Source organism: Salvelinus namaycush, unplaced genomic scaffold, assembly GCF_016432855.1.
Source record: "Salvelinus namaycush isolate Seneca unplaced genomic scaffold, SaNama_1.0 Scaffold1652, whole genome shotgun sequence".
NCBI lineage: Eukaryota > Metazoa > Chordata > Actinopteri > Salmoniformes > Salmonidae > Salvelinus > Salvelinus namaycush.
In genome coordinates, this window is record NW_024058400.1 from 5,228 (window position 1) to 26,320 (window position 21,093).

At 46.7% G+C, this 21,093-nt stretch overlaps 1 protein-coding gene across 1 annotated transcript in view; it reads left to right on the plus strand.

Moving 5' to 3' along the window:
• Positions 1–1,302: 1,302 nt before the first annotated feature.
• The window catches only part of LOC120037252 (multidrug resistance-associated protein 1-like), a 45,211-nt gene continuing 25,420 nt past the window's right edge, over positions 1,303–21,093 (plus strand). Inside the window, exons 1-14 of the mRNA XM_038983425.1 lie at positions 1,303–1,398; positions 2,181–2,306; positions 4,972–5,109; positions 8,958–9,083; positions 11,823–11,884; positions 12,345–12,476; positions 12,751–12,957; positions 14,161–14,338; positions 14,639–14,800; positions 16,361–16,453; positions 17,522–17,725; positions 17,921–18,067; positions 18,204–18,291; positions 18,470–18,666. Of these exons, the coding sequence (XP_038839353.1) occupies positions 1,303–1,398; positions 2,181–2,306; positions 4,972–5,109; positions 8,958–9,083; positions 11,823–11,884; positions 12,345–12,476; positions 12,751–12,957; positions 14,161–14,338; positions 14,639–14,800; positions 16,361–16,453; positions 17,522–17,725; positions 17,921–18,067; positions 18,204–18,291; positions 18,470–18,666 (1,956 nt within the window). The remainder of the gene's footprint in view (positions 1,399–2,180; positions 2,307–4,971; positions 5,110–8,957; positions 9,084–11,822; positions 11,885–12,344; positions 12,477–12,750; positions 12,958–14,160; positions 14,339–14,638; positions 14,801–16,360; positions 16,454–17,521; positions 17,726–17,920; positions 18,068–18,203; positions 18,292–18,469; positions 18,667–21,093) is intronic.

Here is a 21,093-nt window from a genome sequence, read left to right on the forward strand (position 1 = left end):
GAGAGAGACAGAAGGGGGAGGGAGAGAGTGAGAGGAAGATAGACACAGACCCTACCTACCTCTCTCTCCATCCATCTCTATCCTTACATCTCTCTCTCTCTCCCTCCATCTACATCCCTACCTCTCTCTCTCTATCTCTCCCTCTCTATTATATTACATATGACATCTGTATCCTAGGGTGACAGGTAGCCTAGCGGTTAGAGACAGGTAGCCTAGCGGTTAGAGACAGGTAGCCTAGTGGTTAGAGACAGGTAGCCTAGCGGTTAGAGACAGGTAGCCTAGCGGTTAGAGACAGGTAGCCTAGTGGTTAGAGACAGGTAGCCTAGCGGTTAGAGACAGGTAGCCTAGCGGTTAGAGACAGGTACCCTAGCGGTTAGAGACAGGTAGCCTAGCGGTTAGAGACAGGTAGCCTAGCGGTTAGAGACAGGTAGCCTAGCGGTTAGAGAGTTGGGCCAATAACTGAAAGGCTAATGGTTCAGATACCTGGGCTGACAAGGTGGCAGGCTTCACCCTAATCTACTCCAGGGGCTGTACTACTATGACTGGCCCTGTAAAACCACACATTTCACTGCACCGATCATACTACTATGACTGGCCCTGTAAAACCACACATTTCACTGCACCGATCATACTACTATGACTGGCCCTGTAAAACAACACATTTCACTGCACCGATCATACTACTATGACTGGCCCTGTAAAACCACACATTTCACTGCACCGATCATACTACTATGACTGGCCCTGTAAAACAACACATTTCACTGCACCGATCATACTACTATGACTGGCCCTGTAAAACAACACATTTCACTGCACCGATCATACTACTATGACTGGCCCTGTAAAACCACACATTTCACTGCACCGATCATACTACTATGACTGGCCCTGTAAAACAACACATTTCACTGCACCGATCATACTACTATGACTGGCCCTGTAAAACAACACATTTCACTGCACCGATCATACTACTATGACTGGCCCTGTAAAACAACACATTTCACTGCACCTGTCTGGTGTATGTGACAACAAAACATCTGTTTTGTATTGACCCAATGCTTCCATTTGTTTGTCACATTCTCTCGCTCTTAAGACTGGAATCTGACCTGGTACACCCCCCACCCAGAGCTGACCCAATGCCCCCATTTGTCTGTTACATATTCTAACACTCTCCCTCCATCCATCCATCCCTCCCTCCCTCCCTCTCTCTCTCAGGACTGGAACCTGACCTGGTACACCCCCCACCCAGACCTGACCCAGTGTTTCCAGCATACGGTCCTGGTGTGGTTCCCCTGTATGTACCTGTGGTCCTGCGGTCCTCTCTACCTGGTCTACCTCTGGTTCACTGGCCAGGGAGGCATCTCTCTGACCAGCCTCTGCTGTGCCAAAACTGTGAGTGTCTGTGTCACACACACACACACACACACACACACACACACACACACACACACACACACACACACACACACACACACACACACACACACACACACACACACACACACACACACACACACACACACACACACACACACACACACACACACAATTACAGAAAAAACACGTTTTCACATGTGTAGATGACTGTTATCACATGTTGCTTTACATGTTGTCTACTGAAGAGAAGGTGTGTAAGAGGATACCTTCTCCAGCTGTCATACAATACCAATTCAGGTGAAAGACTGATCAGTTAGTTTCACTGGTCTTCAGTAGAAGTAGGAAGTCCATTCTCCTCCTGTATAGATTCAGAGGGAAACCAAAATAATACAAATTAATTACTAACAACAGACATGACATATTCCATCTATATCCTGCTACCATCTGACATATTCCATCTATATCCTGCTACCATCTGACATATTCCATCTATATCCTGCTACCATCTGACATATTACATCTATATCCTGCTACCATCTGACATATTACATCTATATCCTGCTACCATCTGACATATTACATCTATATCCTGCTACCATCTGACATATTACATCTATATCCTGCTACCATCTTACATATTACATCTATATCCTGCTACCATCTGACATATTACATCTATATCCTGCTACCATCTGACAGAACATTGCGTCTACATACTGATCAGGATATTTATTGTACTTGTGTTTATAATCCCCTCGTTGTTTGTGTTTAAACTAACTCCTGTCCCCTCTCTGTAGGTGCTGGGTCTGTGTTTGGTATCCTTTGGCTTCCTAGAGGTGTTCTACGTGCTGGTGGAGAGGAGTGCAGAGATACACCAACACATGGTCTTCCTGCTTAGCCCTGTTATACGCAGCCTTACTATGGTAAGGAGAGGGAGGGAGGGAGGGAGGGAGGGAGGGAGGGAGGGAGGGAGGGAGGGAGGGAGGGAGGGAGGGAGGGAGGGAGGGAGGGAGGGGGAGTGCAGAGATTATACGCAGCCTTACTATGGTAAGGAGAGGGAGGGAGGGAGGGAGGGAGGGAGGGAGGGAGGGAGGGAGGGAGGGAGGGAGGGAGGGAGGGAGGGAGGGAGGGAGGGAGGGAGGGATACACCAACACATGGTCTTCCATGAGAGAGAGTGGAGAGAGAGAGAGAGATAAAGGTATGTATGTAGAGAGACAGAGAGAGAAGCAGAGAGAGAGAGAGAGAGAGAGAGAGAGATAAATGTAGTCAGGGAGAGAGAAGAAGAGATAAAGTTATGTAGAGAGAGAAGAAGAAGAGAGAGGGATAAAGTTATTTAGAGAGAGAAGAAGAGAGAGAGAGATAAAGGTAGTCAGGGAGAGAGAAGAGAGAGAGAAAGGTAGTCAGGGAGAGAGAAAAAGAGATACAGTTATGTAGAGAGAGAGAAGAAGAGAGAGGGATACAGTTATTTAGAGAGAGAAGAAGAGAGAGAGAGATAAAGGTAGTCAGGGAGAGAGAAGAAGAGAGAGAGAGATAAAGGTAGTCAGGGAGAGAGAAGAAGAGAGAGATAAAGGTAGTCAGGGAGAGAGAAGAAGAGAGAGAGAGATAAAGGTAGTCAGGGAGAGAGAAGAAGAGAGAGAGATAAAGGTAGTCAGGGAGAGAGAAGAAGAGAGAGAGAGATATAGTTATGTGGAGAGAGAAGAGAGAGATAAAGAGCTAGAAGGAGAGCTCCCCCAGAATAACGTACCTACCCTGACACACATACTGAACTAGGACCACCCTGACAAACTGAACCCTGAGCCGGAGCCAAGTGTGTCAGGGACAAGGTCCCATCAGTTAGGGACACAGACACAGACAGACAACACAAACTGTGAATTATCCATAGCCGTGGTTGGTGCTGCAGACACCACAGTCTAACACGTTACAGTTAAGGAGCTTTATAAATACACGCATACAGTACACACACACACACACACACACACACACACACACACACACACACACACACACACACACACACACACACACACACACACACACACACACACACACAACCACAACCACAATCTCTTCTGGTTAATCTCTTCTGCTCAATCTCTTCTGGTCAGTCTCTTCTGGTCAATCTCTTCTGGTCAATCTCTTCTGGTCAATCTCTTCTGGTCAATCTCTTCTGGTCAATCTCTTCTGGTCAATCTCTTCTGGTCAATCTCTTCTGGTCAATCTCTTCTGGTCAATCTCTTCTGGTCAATCTCTTCTGGTCAATCTCTTCTGGTCAATCTCTTCTGCTCAATCTCTTCTGCTCAATCTCTTCTGCTCAGTCTCTTCTGCTCAATCTCTTCTGCTCAATCTCTTCTGCTCAATCTCTTCTGCTCAATCTCTTCTGGTCAATCTCTTCTGCTCAATCTCTTCTGCTCAATCTCTTCTGCTCAATCTCTTCTGATCAATCTCTTCTGATCAATCTCTTCTGATCAATCTCTTCTGATCAATCTCTTCTGGTCAATCTCTTCTGATCAATCTCTTCTGATCAATCTCTTCTGGTCAATCTCTTCTGCTCAATCTCTTCTGGTCAATCTCTTCTGCTCAATCTCTTCTGATCAATCTCTTCTGATCAATCTCTTCTGATCAGTCTCTTCTGGTCAGTCTCTTCTGATCAATCTCTTCTGGTCAATCTCTTCTGGTCAATCTCTTCTGGTCAATCTCTTCTGGTCAATCTCTTCTGGTCAATCTCTTCTGGTCAATCTCTTCTGGTCAATCTCTTCTGGTCAATCTCTTCTGATCAATCTCTTCTGATCAATCTCTTCTGGTCAATCTCTTCTGATCAATCTCTTTTGGTCAATCTCTTCTGATCAATCTCTTCTGATCAATCTCTTCTGATCAATCTCTTCTGATCAATCTCTTCTGGTCAATCTCTTCTGGTCAATCTCTTCTGGTCAATCTCTTCTGGTCAATCTCTTCTGGTTAATCTCTTCTGGTCAATCTCTTCTGGTCAATCTCTTCTGGTCAATCTCTTCTGGTCAGTCTCTTCTTGGTTGTTGGTGCAATGGGGGATTATTGGGGTTGGGGAATGGAATTAATCGTATTTTTTATTTTATTTTTATTCCTGGGGGGGGGACTGTGGGAGGGGTCTCGATTGGTTGAGGGACAGCTATTGGGGAACTGTGGGGGGATCTTGGAGGGTTCGGGTTCATGTTTTTTGGCCTGGTGGTAGATCGGTCAACATGCCCTTGAGAAGGGCATTGACTCTGGATGCTTCTGTGTGTCTCTCTGAATGGGAATCTGTTGGATGACTGGTATGATGTAGTTATTGAGTGGCTTCACTACAAGTATATTGTATGTTTCGAATATTCAATAAATATATTTTTATTTTTTATTCATAAAAAAATATATATATTTTTAAATCTCTTCTGATCAATGTCTCCATCTCATCTCTCTCCTCATTCTCTCTCCAGCTCCTGGCAGTGTGTGTGATCCATCTCTCTCCTCATTCTCTCTCCAGCTCCTGGCAGTGTGTGTGATCCATCTCTCTCCTCATTCTCTCTCCAGCTCCTGGCAGTGTGTGTGATCCATCTCTCTCCTCATTCTCTCTCCAGCTCCTGGCAGTGTGTGTGATCCAGTGGGAGAGGATGAAGGGATGTCGTTCTTCTGTTCTTCTCTTCCTGTTCTGGACTCTGGCAGTGGTCTGCTCCCTCGTTCCACTCAGAGCCAACATACAGCAGATCATAGAAGAGGTGTGTGTGTGTGTGTGTGTGTGTGCGTGTGTGCGTGTGTGCGTGTGTGCGTGTGCGCGTGTGCGCGTGCGCGCGTGCGTGCGTGCGTGCGTGCGTGCGAGGTCTATATGTCTACCCCGCTGTGGGCAGTGGAGGCTTTTCCAGTCTGTGGGTCCACAGTCATCCCTCCATCTGCTTTCTTCTCCATCTGCTCTGTCCTCCATCTTCTCTCTCCTCCATCTCTCCTCCATCTTCTCTCTCCTCCATCTCTTTATCTCTCCATCTCTTTATCTCTCCATCCGTCTTCTGCTGTTCTCGCCCTCTCTCATTACGCCAACACACACAGCAATCAACATCTGGTTCCCTCACACAAATGTGGCCCTAAATCTCACGCTGTACATGATCTACAGTATATATGTGGCATACGGAGGGTTGGGGTATGTAATTACTATCTGTTTATCCTGGGCGGGTTAGTCTAGTCTCAGGTTTCATTGAGTTAACATATCATATCTGTTACAGTACATGAATTGTGTGGTTTAGGTGGCTGACTTGCTTGGTTTAACACATACAAACATTCACAAACAATGTGGCGTTGTTGAATGCAGAACCAGTTAGGTTAACAGGCTTTAGGTCCAGTAGGAACCAGTTAGGTTAACAGGCTTTAGGTCCAGTAGGAACCAGTCAGGTTAACAGGCTTTAGGTCCAGTAGGAACCAGTTAGGTTTACAGGCTTTAAGTGCAGTAGGAACCAGTTAGGTTAACAGGCTTTAGGTCCAGTAGGAACCAGTTAGGTTAACAGGCTTTAGGTCCAGTAGGAACCAATTAGGTTAACATGCTTTAGGTCCAGTAGGAACCAGTTAGGTTTACAGGCTTTAAGTCCAGTAGGAACCAGTTAGGTTAACAGGCTTTAGGTCCAGTAGGAACCAGTTAGGTTTACAGCAGGGGTGTCAAAGTCAAATGGACGGAGGGCCAAATAAAAAATTTAGCTACAAGCCGAGGGCCGGACTGTTCGAATGTTCATTGAAAAAATTTTAAATGACGCATATAGTCTAGTGAACCTAATTGAACCTACTGAAAACCTAACAAATATATATTCCAATATGATCAGATAAATAAAGCAATATTTTCTTATGGCTCTGTCAGTAATCTTTAATTTTCAACAGACACAAAAGACAAATTTCCTTTATATAAAAATCCCCATAACATGAACATTAAATGAAAGAAACCGGTATTCAAGGCACCATCAGTAGCCTATATTTTCTATTTTAGCAAAAGTGGGCTAAATTTACTTCAAAGAAAAAAACAATAATAGCAATTTTCTATCATCCACTCAACTGAAATATTTTTAAAATATAATTGGATTGAAATACAATAAAATAAAGTGCAAAAATCTAGCCTTTTGTAGCCTTTGTTCCATGTCCATATTCTTGTTTTTGTCCGCGTGTTTCGTTTCATAATGTCGTCTCAGATTATACTCTTTCAGTACCGCCACACTTTCTCCACACAGAAGACACACAGGTTTTCCAGCTACCTCCGTGAACATATACTCCGACTCCCACCTTGTTTGAAACCCCCGGTTCTCAGTGTCCACCTTCCGTTTTGCCATTTTTGATGGGTATCTGAAAGTTAATTTTACTGTGATGCTGACGACTGCTGTGCCAATAAATATTGAAATGAAGCAGCCTACTGCTCGGTGCGTCACCGTTGCATTGTGGGAAATGTAGTATTGGTGCGTGTAAAAGATCTGCGGGCTGCCGGCTTGCTGCGGTCTGCGGGCCGGTTCTAATAATAAATCAAGATCATCCCAGGGGCCGTAAAAAACCTTCTCGCGGGCCGGATGTGGCCCGCGGGCCTTGACTCTGACATATGTGGTTTACAGGCTTTAGGTCCAGTAGGAACCAGTTAGGTTAACAGGCTTTAGGTCCAGTAGGAACCAGTTAGGTTTACAGGCTTTAGGTCCAGTAGGAACCAGTCAGGTTAACAGGCTTTAGGTCCAGTAGGAACCAGTTAGGTTTACAGGCTTTAGGTCCAGTAGGAACCAGTTAGGTTAACAGGCTTTAGGTCCAGTAGGAACCAGTCAGGTTAACAGGCTTTAGGTCCAGTAGGAACCAGTTATGTTTACAGGCTTTAAGTCCAGTAGGAACCAGTTAGGTTAACAGGCTTTAGGTCCAGTGGGTACACTGAGAGTACAGTTGGAAGTCTGAGAGTACAGTTGGAAGTCTGAGAGTACAGTTGGAAGTCTGAGAGTACAGTTGGAACACTGAGAGTACAGTTGGAACACTGAGAGTACAGTTGGAACACTGAGAGTACAGTTGGAACACTGAGAGTACAGTTGGAACACAGAGTACAGTTGGAAGTCTGAGAGTACAGTTGGAAGTCTGAGAGTACAGTTGGAAGTCTGAGAGTACAGTTGGAAGTCTGAGAGTACAGTTGGAAGTCTGAGAGTACAGTTGGAAGTCTGAGAGTACAGTTGGAAGTCTGAGAGTACAGTTGGAACACTGAGAGTACAGTTGGAACACAGAGTACAGTTGGAAGTCTGAGAGTACAGTTGGAAGTCTGAGAGTACAGTTGGAAGTCTGAGAGTACAGTTTGAACACTGAGAGTACAGTTGGAACACTGAGAGTACAGTTGGAACACTGAGAGTACAGTTGGAACACTGAGAGTACAGTTGGAAGTCTGAGAGTACAGTTGGAAGTCTGAGAGTACAGTTGGAACACTGAGAGTACAGTTGGAAGTCTGAGAGTACAGTTGGAAGTCTGAGAGTACAGTTGGAACACTGAGAGTACAGTTGGAACACTGAGAGTACAGTTGGAACACTGAGAGTACAGTTGGAACACAGAGTACAGTTGGAACACTGAGAGGACAGTTGGAAGTCTGAGAGTACAGTTGGAACACTGAGAGGACAGTTGGAAGTCTGACAGTACAGTTGGAAGTCTGAGAGTACAGTTGGAAGTCTGAGAGTACAGTTGGAACACTGAGAGTACAGTTGGAAATCTGACAGTACAGTTGGAACACTGAGAGTACAGTTGGAACACTGAGAGTACAGTTGGAACACTGAGAGTACAGTTGGAACACTGAGAGTACAGTTGGAACACTGAGAGTACAGTTGGAAGTCTGAGAGTACAGTTGGAACACTGAGAGTACAGTTGAAAGTCTGAGAGTACAGTTGGAACACTGAGATTACAGTTGGAACACTGAGAGTACAGTTGGAACACTGAGAGTACAGTTGGAAGTCTGAGAGTACAGTTGGAAGTCTGAGAGTACAGTTGGAAGTCTGAGAGTACAGTTGGAACACTGAGAGTACAGTTGGAACACTGAGAGTACAGTTGGAACACTGAGAGTACAGTTGGAACACTGAGAGTACAGTTGGAACACTGAGAGTACAGTTGGAACACTGAGAGTACAGTTGGAAGTCTGAGAGTACAGTTGGAAGTCTGAGAGTACAGTTGGAAGTCTGAGAGTACAGTTGGAAGTCTGACAGTACAGTTGGAAGTCTGAGAGTACAGTTGGAACACTGAGAGTACAGTTGGAACACTGAGAGTACAGTTGGAAGTCTGAGAGTACAGTTGGAAGTCTGAGAGTACAGTTGGAAGTCTGAGAGTACAGTTGGAACACTGAGAGTACCATTAGATCTCTGAAAGTACAGGATGTGAAACAGGAGGATTTGTTTGGCCGTGGTGGTCGAGGGCACTTCAGAATTGTAATATGGGACCCCCCCCCCCTCCCCCAATTCTCCCTTTCCCTCTCCTTCTCCCTCACTCTCACCCTCTCTTTCACTCCCTCTCTCTCTCTTTCTCTTTTGCTCCCTCGCTCTTTCTCTCTCACATACACATTCTGTCAATAACCAATCACCCTCTTCCTGTGATGTAGGGGTTCTTCACAGATGCGATGCGCTTCATAGCATTCTTCGTCTACTTCTCCCTGCAGCTGACCCAGCTCATCCTCAGCTGCTTCTCTGACCAACGTTCCAGCACAGACACACACACCTACAGACAGGTACCCAGCACAGACACACACACCTACAGACAGGTACCCAGCTCCTCCTCAGCTGCTTCTCTGACCAACGCTCCTGTACAGACACACACACCTTCTGAAAGGTACCCAGCACAGACACACACACCTTCTGAAAGGTACCCAGCACAGACACACACACCTTCTGAAAGGTACCCAGCACAGACACACACACCTTCTGAAAGGTACCCAGCACAGACACACACACCTTCTGAAAGGTACCCAGCACAGACACACACACCTACAGAAAGGTACCCAACACAGACACACACACACCTACAGAAAGCTACCCAACACAGACACACACACCTTCTGAAAGGTACCCAGCACAGACACACACACCTTCTGAAAGGTACCCAGCACAGACACACACACCTTCTGAAAGGTACCCAGCACAGACACACACACCTACAGAAAGGTACCCAACACAGACACACACACACCTACAGAAAGCTACCCAACACAGACACACACACCTTCTGAAAGGTACCCAACACAGACACACACACCTACAGAAAGGTACCCAACGCAGACACACACACCTTCTGAAAGGTACCCAACACAGACACACACACTTACAGAAAGGTACCCAACACAGACACACACACCTACAGAAAGGTACCCAACACAGACACACACACCTACAGAAAGGTACCCAACACAGACACACACACCTACAGAAAGGTACCCAACACAGACACACACACACCCACAGAAAGGTACCCAGCACAGACAAATGTAGACAAACACAGACAAACACAGCAACAAAAAAGTAGGAGTGAGGTTAGAAATCCTAAAGGATGTGGTTTTTAGTAGTCAGCTTTATATTCATTTGAATAGAATCAGGGTTACATGAAGACACCAAGGCCAGGATTCAATCCAGACTGCATTGACAGACACACACATGGCTCTTGTTCAGGCCATGTAGGAAGTGACTGTTGAAGGTAATTTACACTTGAGCCAACATCTGCAGCATTTATCATGAATGGGGATCTCTGCGAAGGTTGGGGAAATGCCCTTTACACGGCGTATTGTGGGTAGCTCAGTGCGCATGTAACGGCTGTCCTCGCTGACAGAAGGAGAGGACCAAAACGCAGAGTGGTTAGTGTTCATTATTTACTGAAAGTCAACAAAACACTTCAAAATACAAAACAACCAACAAACGTGACAAAACCGAAACAGTCCTGTGTGGCACAAAACCTGACACAGGAACAAACACCCACAAAACACACGTGAAACCCAGGCTGCCTAAGTATGATTCTCAATCAGGGACAACGATTGACAGCTGCCTCTGATTGAGAATCATACCCGGCCGAACACAAACATCCCAACATAGAAAATCACACATAGACAAACCCACCCAACTCACGCCCTGACCAACTAAATAAATACAAGACAAAAGAAAACAGGTCAGGAACGTGACAGCGCAGTGGTAAAACACGCTTTCACAGCAGTAGAAGGTTCTTTCACAGTTGTAGAAGGTTCTGTAAAAGTGGTAGAAGGTGCTTCACAGCAGTAGAAGGGGCTTTCAAAACAGTAGAAGGGGCTTTCACAGTGGTAGAAGGGGCTTTCACAGTGGTAGAAGGTGCTTTCACAGTGGTAGAAGGTGCTTTCACAGTGGTAGAAGGTGCTTTCACAGTGGTAGAAGGTGCTTTCACAGCGGTAGAAGGGGCTTTCACAGTGGTAGAAGGTGCTTTCACAGCGGTAGAAGGTGCTTTCACAGCGGTAGAAGGTGCTTTCACAGCGGTAGAAGGTGCTTTCACAGCGGTAGAAGGGGCTTTCACAGTGGTAGAAGGTGCTTTCACAGTGGTAGAAGGTGCTTTCACAGCGGTAGAAGGGGCTTTCACAGCGGTAGAAGGTGCTTTCACAGTGGTAGAATGTGCTTTCACAGTGGTAGAAGGTGCTTTCACAGCGGTAGAAGGTCCTTTCACAGCGGTAGAAGGTGCTTTCACAGCGGTAGACGGTCCTTTCACAGTGGTAGAAGGTGCTTTCACAGCGGTAGAATGTGCTTTCACAGTGGTAGAAGATGCTTTCACAGCGGTAGAAGGTGCTTTCACAGCGGTAGAAGGTGCTTTCACAGCGGTAGAAGGTTCTTTCACAGTTGTAGAAGGGGCTTTTACAGTGGTAGAAGGTGCTTTCACAGTGGTAGAAGGTGCTTTCACAGTGGTAGAAGGTGCTTCACAGCGGTAGAAGGGGCTTTCAAAACAGTAGAGGGGGCTTTCACAGTGGTAGAAAGTTCTTTCACAGTGGTAGAAAGTGCTTTCACAGTGGTAGAAGGTGCTTTCAAAACAGCAGAAGGGGCTTTCACAGTGGTAGAAGGTGCTTTCACAGCGGTAGAAGGTGCTTCACAGCAGTAGAAGGGGCTTTCAAAACAGTAGAAGGGGCTTTCACAGTGGTAGAAGGTTCTGTAAAAGTGGTAGAAGGTGCTTTCAAAGCGGTATAAGATGCTTTCACAGCGGTAGAAGATGCTTTCACAGTGGTAGAAGGTGCTTTCACAGCAGTAGAAGGTGCTTTCACAGTGGTAGAAGGTGCTTTCACAGTGGTAGAAGGTGCTTTCACAGTGGTAGAAGGTGCTTTCACAGTGGTAGAAGGTGCTTTCACAGCAGTAGAAGGTGCTTTCACAGTGGTAGAAGGTGCTTTCACAGTGGTAGAAGGTGCTTTCACAGTGGTAGAACGTGCTTTGAATGAATCTGGGCCTGAGACCCTGTGTGTTATACCCTACAGAATCCCTGTCCAGTGGAGGACGCCTCTTTCCTCTCTAAGATGCTCTTCTGGTGGTTTGGAGGGTAAGACTGGGCAGCCTTAAATTGTTACAATGATGGATATGAGATGTGTAATTATAGGGGAAACGGAATAATCAATATATGCCATTTATCAGATGCTTTTAATGAATCTCCTTTTCACTCCCCCCCCCTCTCTCCCCTCCCCTCCCTCCTCCTCGTCCTCCTCGTCCTACCCTCCTCATCCTCATCCTCGCCTCCTCCTTCCTCTTCCTCCTCCTCCTCCTCCTTCCTCCTCCTCCTCCTCCTCCCCTCTTCCTTCTCCTCCTCCTCCTTCCTCCTCCTCCTCCTCCTCCCCTCTTCCTTCTCCTCCTCCTCCCCTCCTCCTCCTCTCCTCCTCCTTCCTCCTCCTCCTCCTCCTCCCCTCTTCCTTCTCCTCCTCCTTCCTCCTCCTCCTCCCCCCTCCCTCCCTCCCTCCTCCTCCTCCTCCCTCCTCCCTCCTCCTCCTCCTCCTCCCCTCTCTCAGGTTGGTTATTAGGGGTTATCGTACTCCCCTGCAGGCAGAGGATCTTTGGTGTCTTAGAGAAGAAGACTCTTCAGACTGTATCATAGCAGACCTGGAGAAAGACTGGGCCAGGGAGTGTACTAAACTACAACAGTAAGACTGCTACACTACACACTACACCCTACACACTACACCCTACACACTACACCCTACACACTACACCCTACACACTACACCCTACACCCTACACACTACACCCTACACACTACACCCTACACACTACACCCTACACACTACACACTACACCCTACAACCCACACAATACACCCTACACACTACGCCCTACATATAGTGAGTCCTAAACTGACAGAACAGACCCAGCTGTTTAATATCTAACCTCCTCTCTGTTTCTCTCTCCTTCCACCAGAATGGACTGTAGTCTGTCTGGCTGCCGTCCTACAGGCCCTAAACTGACAGAACAGACCCAGCTGTTGAAGAAGCTGAGACAAGAACAGAACTCAGGGTTCTGTCTCTTCAGAGTTCTGGCTCGGAGCTTCGGACCTTTCTTCCTCAAAGGGACCCTCTTCCTCATCTTCCACGACGCCTTCATGTTCTCCATACCACAGGTGCTCAGGTGAGACCCAGAGTGTATGGGCCCTGGTCAAAGTTAGGACACTACGTTAGTCCAGGAGAGAGTGTATGGGCCCTGGTCAAAGGTAGGACACTACGTTGACCCAGGAGAGAGTGTATGGGCCCTGGTCAAAGTTAGGACACTACGTTGACCCAGGAGAGAGTGTATGGGCCCTGGTCAAAGGTAGGACACTACGTTGACCCAGGAGAGAGTGTATGGGCCCTGGTCAAAGGTAGGACACTACGTTGACCCAGGAGAGAGTGTATGGGCCCTGGTCAAAGTTAGGACACTATGTTGGCCCAGGAGAGAGTGTATGGGCCCTGGTCAAAGTTAGGACACTACATTGGTCCAGGAGAGAGTGTATGGGCCCTGGTCAAAGTTAGGACACTACGTTGGTCCAGGAGAGAGTGTATGGGCCCTGGTCAAAGTTAGGACACTACGTTGGTCCAGGAGAGAGTGTATGGGCCCTGGTCAAAGGTAGGACACTACGTTGACCCAGGAGAGAGTGTATGGACCCTGGTCAAAGGTAGGACACTACGTTGACCCAGGAGAGAGTGTATGGACCCTGGTCAAAGGTAGGACACTACGTTGACCCAGGAGAGAGTGTATGGGCCCTGGTCAAAGGTAGGACACTACGTTGACCCAGGAGAAAGTATATGGACCCTGGTCAAAGGTAGAACACTACGTTGACCCAGGAGAGAGTGTATGGACCCTGGTCAAAGGTAGGACACTACGTTGACCCAGGAGAGTGTATGGACCCTGGTCAAAGGTAGGACACTACGTTGACCCAGGAGAGTGTATGGACCCTGGTCAAAGGTAGGACACTACGTTGAATTTTAGGTCTAATAGAAAGTTATTACTTATCATAAATCACTAACAGATCTTTGCTCCTCACCCATTCTCTCATGACATTTACCCACCCTACAGAACCCTGTCTGGGTCCCAAATAGCCCCCTAATTTACACACCCTATAGAACCCTGTCTGGGTCCCAAATAGCCCCCTAATTTACACACCCTACAGAACCCTGTCTGGGTCCCAAATATCCCCCTAATTTACACACCCTACAGAACCCTGTCTGGGTCCCAAATAGCCCCCTGGTGCATCAAAACAGGTGTGTCGCAGTATACAGCCCAAATTATTGAAGTACATCTCAGTCAGTTTGTCTCTCTAACACAGCATCATTAAACCCTGTTTCCCCCCTCCAGCCTCCTCCTGGGGTTCATGCGTGACCAGGACAGCGACCTGTGGAAGGGCTTCATGTTCGCCTTCCTGTTGTTCCTCCTGTCCAGCCTCCAGTCCCTGTTCAACCATCAGTACATGTACTCCTGCTTCACCGTGGGAATGAGGGTGAAGACCGCTGTCATGGGCCTGGTCTACAGGAAGGTATGGAGAGAGAGAGAGAGAGACAACGACAAGAGAGAGAACGAGAAGAGAGAGAGGATGGTTTTTTATCACACCATTTTAGAAGCATTACAGAGTATCAATGGCAGCAAAGGCTGAATGGAAATTATTTATAACAATTTGCACATTTCATACAGGAAGAAAACACAAACAAATGATCAAAATACAACATACAAAGTGACGGGGGGGGGGGGGGGGGGGGGGGACGCTTCCTTTTAGGTGGTTGTGGAATTGAACACTCTCTCTCTGTCTGTCTCTCTCCCCACCTCCCTCCCCCTGTAGTCTCTAGTGATCAGCAGTGCAGCGAGGCAGTCCTGTACCGTGGGACAGATTGTTAACCTGGTGTCGGCAGACACTCAGAAGCTCATGGACATGGTGGTCTATTTCAACGCTGTGTGGGTGGCTCCCATTGAGATAGCTCTCTGTCTCTTCTTCCTGTGGCAGGTAGGTAGAACACACACAGGTACACTACACACTGTTGTTACCCCTCTCCTGCTCCCATTGAGATAGCCCTCTGTCTCTTCTTCCTGTGGCAGGTAGGTACACTACACACTGTTGTTACCCCTCTCCTGCTCCCATTGAGATAGCCCTCTGTCTCTTCTTCCTGTGGCAGGTAGGTAGAACACACACAGGTACACTACACACTGTTGTTACCCCTCTCCTGCTCCCATTGAGATAGCCCTCTGTCTCTTCTCCCTGTGGCAGGTAGGTAGAACACACACAGGTACACTACACACTGTTGTTACCCCTCTCCTGCTCCCATTGAGATAGCCCTCTGTCTCTTCTTCCTGTGGCAGGTAGGTAGAACACACACAGGTACACTACACACTGTTGTTACCCCTCTCCTGCTCCCATTGAGATAGCCCTCTGTCTCTTCTTCCTGTGGCAGGTAGGTAGAACACACACAGGTACACACACGCAGGTACACTACACACTGTTGTTACCCCTCTCCTGCTCCCATTGAGATAGCTCTCTGTCTCTTCTCCCTGTGGCAGGTAGGTAGAACACACACAGGTACACTACACACTGTTTTTACCCCTCTCCTGCTCCCATTGAGATAGCTCTCTGTCTCTTCTCCCTGTGGCAGGTAGGTAGAACACACACAGGTACACTACACACTGTTGTTACCCCTCTCCTGCTCCCATTGAGATAGCTCTCTGTCTCTTCTTCCTGTGGCGGGTAGGTAGAACACACACAGGTACACTACACACTGTTGTTACCCCTCTCCTGCTCCCATTGAGATAGCTCTCTGTCTCTTCTTCCTGTGGCAGGTAGGTAGAACACACACAGGTACACTACACACTGTTGTTACCCCTCTCCTGCTCCCATTGAGATAGCCCTCTGTCTCTTCTTCCTGTGGCAGGTAGGTAGAACACACACAGGTACACTACACACTGTTGTTACCCCTCTCCTGCTCCCATTGAGATAGCCCTCTGTCTCTTCTTCCTGTGGCAGGTAGGTAGAACACACACAGGTACACTACACACTGTTTTTACCCCTCTCCTGCTCCCATTGAGATAGCCCTCTGTCTCTTCTTCCTGTGGCAGGTAGGTAGAACACACACAGGTACACTACACACTGTTGTTACCCCTCTCCTGCTCCCATTGAGATAGCCCTCTGTCTCTTCTTCCTGTGGCAGGTAGGTAGAACACACACAGGTACACTACACACTGTTGTTACCCCTCTCCTGCTCCCATTGAGATAGCCCTCTGTCTCTTCTTCCTGTGGCAGGTAGGTAGAACACACGCAGGTACACACACACAGGTACACTACACACTGTTGTTACCCCTCTCCTGCTCCCATTGAGATAGCCCTCTGTCTCTTCTTCCTGTGGCAGGTAGGTAGAACACACGCAGGTACACACACGCAGGTACACTACACACTGTTGTTACCCCTCTCCTGCTCCCATTGAGATAGCTCTCTGTCTCTTCTTCCTGTGGCAGGTAGGTAGAACACACACAGGTACACTACACACTGTTGTTACCCCTCTCCTGTATCCAACAGCTTCTGGGTCCGTCAGCCCTAGCCGGCATCGCCACGGTGATCCTTATCTTTCCTCTCAACGGCTTCATCGCCAAGATGAGGAGCAAGCTGCAGGTCAGTTCACACACACACACACACACACACACACACAGACACACTCGCACACACACACACACACACACACACACACACACACACACACACACACACACACACACACACACACACACACACACACACACACACACACACACACAATTGTTTTACTATCCTCGTGATGAACAAACAGTTGATTCCCATTCCTAGACTTACCCTCTAACCTTAAACATATAGGTCACTTAGCAGACGCTCTTATCTAGAGAGACGTACAGTAGTGAGTGAGTACATTTTCATTCTTACTGGTCCCCCATGGGAATCAAACACACAACCCTGGTGTTGCAAGAGCAATGCTCTACCAACTGAGACACACGGGACCTCACCCTAACCCTAACCCTGACCCTGACCCTGACCCCAACCCCTGACCCCAACCCCTAACCCTGACCCCTAACTCCAACCCTGACTCCTAACCCTGACTCCTGACCCCAACCATAAATCTAACCCATAAGCCTAAAATAGCCTTTTTCCTTGTGCAGACCGACAAAATGTTCCTTGTTTTACTATCCTTCTCTTCCTAGAAATTCTGGTCCCCACTTGCATAGTAAAAACAGAAACAAACACACACACACGCACGCACTCACACACACACTAGAATCGAAGAATAACCACGCAAAACAGAACCCAATAAAACCCAGAGATTCTCTCATTTATTTAGTCAGATAATCGATCGTTGGCAGTAATACTACTCCTAAATATTATAAACAGACTCTCAGCCATTTGATTACCTGTTCAGGAGTCTTATGGCTTGAGGGTAAAAATTCCATATTCAGTATTCCTTATTCCATATTCAGTGTTCTGAATTCCATATTCAGTGTTCTGAATTCCATATTCAGTGTTCTGAATTCCATATTCAGTGTTCTGAATTCCATAATCAGTGTTCTGAATTCCATATTCAGTGTTCTGAATTCCATATTCAGTGTTCTGAATTCCATATTCAGTGTTCTGAATTCCATATTCAGTGTTCTGAATTCCATAATCAGTGTTCTGAATTCCATATTCCGTACTAATTCCCTACTCTGTTCCCAGGAGGTCCAGATGCGGTACACAGACAGCAGGATCAAGCTGATGAATGAGATCCTGAGTGGGATTAAGATCCTGAAGTTCTACGCCTGGGAACAGGCCTTCCTGGAGAGGGTTCTGGGTTACCGGGAGAAAGAACTCAATGCCCTGAAGAGATCCCAGGTCCTCTACTCCATCTCCATCGCCTCCTTCAACTCCTCATCCTTCCTGGTGAGTTACGACCTGTCGTACAGCCTTCGTAAGCCTGTCATGAACATTACAGATATCACTATCAGTACGTTATCAATACTCCATCCCCACTTAACTCCGAACCTGTTTCCTGACCTGAGACTACATAAGAGACGACTACATAAGGCTACATAACCCTTCATAAGGCTGTCATAACCATGTCCTGTGCTCCTACAGATAGCGTTCGCCATGTTCGGCGTCTACGTCCTCATCGACGATAAGAACATCCTCGACGCCCAGAAGGTGTTCGTTTCCATGGCTCTCATCAACATTTTGAAGACGCCCCTCAGCCAGCTGCCCTTCGCTATGAGCACCACCATGCAGGTCAGTCAGGGGTCACGCCATGGTGATGTCATCACTAATGGACCAAACAAAACAATGTGGCACTGGCAAGGTTTATCATTAACGGATGATTGAAAATCATTTGAAATGTCTTTCATTCAAGTATTTGCGTGTGCAGGCCATTGTCTCTCTGAGGCGTCTGGGAAAGTTCCTGTGCCAGGATGAGCTGAAGCCTGACGACGTAGATAGAGAACCATACAGCCCTGGTGAGAACACACACACACACACACACACACACACAAAGCTGTGATATGTTTTAATTTGAATTTCTTTACTACATATCTCTCTTTCTCTACCCTCTCCTCCCCCTCTCCTCTCCTCCCCTCCCCCTCCTCTCCCTGCCTCTCCCTCCCTCCCCTCCCTGCCTCTCCCTCTCCCTACCAGATGGCGATGGGGTGGTGATAGACAGCGGTACGTTTGGCTGGTCTAAGGAAGGTCCTCCCTGCCTGATGAGGATCAACGTGAGGGTGAAGAAGGGGTCTCTGGTAGCTGTGGTGGGACATGTAGGAGGTGGGAAGTCCTCCCTGCTATCAGCCATGCTTGGGGAGACAGAAAAGAGGAGTGGTCACGTCTCAGTCAAGGTAAATACTGCTACAATACCTTAGTGCAAGGGTGTCAAACTCGATTCCTGGAGGCTCAGAGTACTGCTGGTTTTCTGTTCTACCTGATAATTAATATCACCTACCTGGTCTCTCTCTCTCTCTCTCTCTCTCTCTCTCTCTCTCTCTCTCTCTCTCTCTCTCTCTCTCTCTCTCTCTCTCTCTCTCTCTCTCTCTCTCTCTCTCTCTCTCTCTCTCTCTCTCTCTCTCTCTCTCTCTCTCTCTCTCTCTCTCTCTCTCTCTCTCTCTCTCTCTCTCTCTCTCTCTCTCTCTCTCTCAATTCAATTCAATTCAAGGGGCTTTATTGGCATGGGAAACATGTGTTAACATTGCCAAAGCAAGTGAGGTAGATAATACACAAAAGTGAAATAAACAATACAAATTAACAGTAAACATTACACATACAGAAGTTTCAAAACAAGAAAGACATTACAAATGTCATATTATATATATACAGTGTTGTAACAATGTACAAATGGTTAAAGCATACAAGTTAAAATAAATAAGCATAAATATGGGTTGTATTTACAATGGTGTTTGTTCTTCACTGGTTGCCCTTTTCTTGTGGCAACAGGTCACAAATCTTGCTGCTGTGATGGCACACTGTGGAATTTCACCCAGTAGATATGGGAGTTTATCAAAATTGGATTTGTTTTCAAATTCTTTGTGGATCTGTGTAATCTGAGGGAAATATGTCTCTCTAATATGGTCATACATTGGGCAGGAGGTTAGGAAGTGCAGCTCAGTTTCCACCTCATTTTGTGGGCAGTGAGCACATAGCCTGTCTTCTCTTGAGAGCCATGTCTGCCTACGGCGGCCTTTCTCAATAGCAAGGCTATGCTCACTGAGTCTGTACATAGTCAAAGCTTTCCTTAAGTTTGGGTCAGTCACAGTGGTCAGGTATTCTGCCACTGTGTACTCTCTGTTTAGGGCCAAATAGCATTCTAGTTTGCTCTGTTTTTTTGTTAATTCTTTCCAATGTGTCAAGTAATTATCTTTTTGTTTTCTCATGATTTGGTTGGGTCTAATTGTGCTGTTGTCCTGGGGCTCTGTGGGGTGTGTTTGTGTTTGTGAACAGAGCCCTAGGACCAGCTTGCTTAGGGGACTCTTCTCCAGGTTCATCTCTCTGTAGGTGATGGCTTTGTTATGGAAGGTTTGGGAATCGCTTCCTTTTAGGTGGTTGTAGAATTTAACGGCTCTTTTCTGGATTTTGATAATTAGTGGGTATCGGCCTAATTCTGCTCTGCATGCATTATTTGGTGTTCTACGTTGTACACGGAGGATATTTTTGCAGAATTCTGCATGCAGAGTCTCAATTTGGTGTTTGTCCCATTTTGTGAAATCTTGGTTGGTGAGCGGACCCCAGACCTCACAACCATAAAGGGCAATGGGCTCTATGACTGATTCAAGTATTTTTAGCCAGATCCTAATTGGTATGTTGAAATTTATGTTCCTTTTGATGGCATAGAATGCCCTTCTTGCCTTGTCTCTCAGATCGTTCACAGCTCTGTGGAAGCTACCTGTGGTGCTGATGTTTAGGCCGAGGTATGTATAGTTTTTTGTGTGCTCTAGGGCAACGGTGTCTAGATGGAATTTGTGGTCCTGGCGACTGGACCTTTTTTGGAACACCATTATTTTGGTCTTACTGAGATTTACTGTCAGGGCCCAGGTCTGACAGAATCTGTGCAGAAGATCTAGGTGCTGTTGTAGGCCCTCCTTGGTTGGTGACAGAAGCACCAGATCATCAGCAAACAGTAGACATTTGACTTCGGATTCTAGTAGGGTGAGACCGGGTGCTGCAGACTGTTCTAATGCTCGCGCCAATTCATTGATATATATGTTGAAGAGGGTGGGGCTTAAGCTGCATCCCTGTCTCACCCCACGACCCTGTGAGAAGAAATGTGTGTGTCTTTTGCCAATTTTAACCGCACACTTGTTGTTTGTGTACATGGATTTTATAATGTCGTATGTTTTACCCCCAACACCACTTTCCATCAATTTGTATAGCAGACCCTCATGCCAAATTGAGTCGAAGGCTTTTTTGAAATCAACAAAGCATGAGAAGACTTTGCCTTTGTTTTGGTTTGTTTGGTTGTCAATTAGGGTGTGTAGGGTGAATACATGGTCTGTTGTACGGTAATTTGGTAAAAAGCCAATTTGACATTTGCTCAGTACATTGTTTTCATTGAGGAAATGTACGAGTCTGCTGTTAATGATAATGCAGAGTATTTTCCCAAGGTTACTGTTGACGCATATTCCACGGTAGTTATTGGGGTCAAATTTGTCTCCACTTTTGTGGATTGGGGTGATCAGTCCTTGGTTCCAAATATTGGGGAAGATGCCAGAGCTAAGGACGATGTTAAAGAGTTTTAATATAGCCAATTGGAATTTGTTGTCTGTATATTTGAT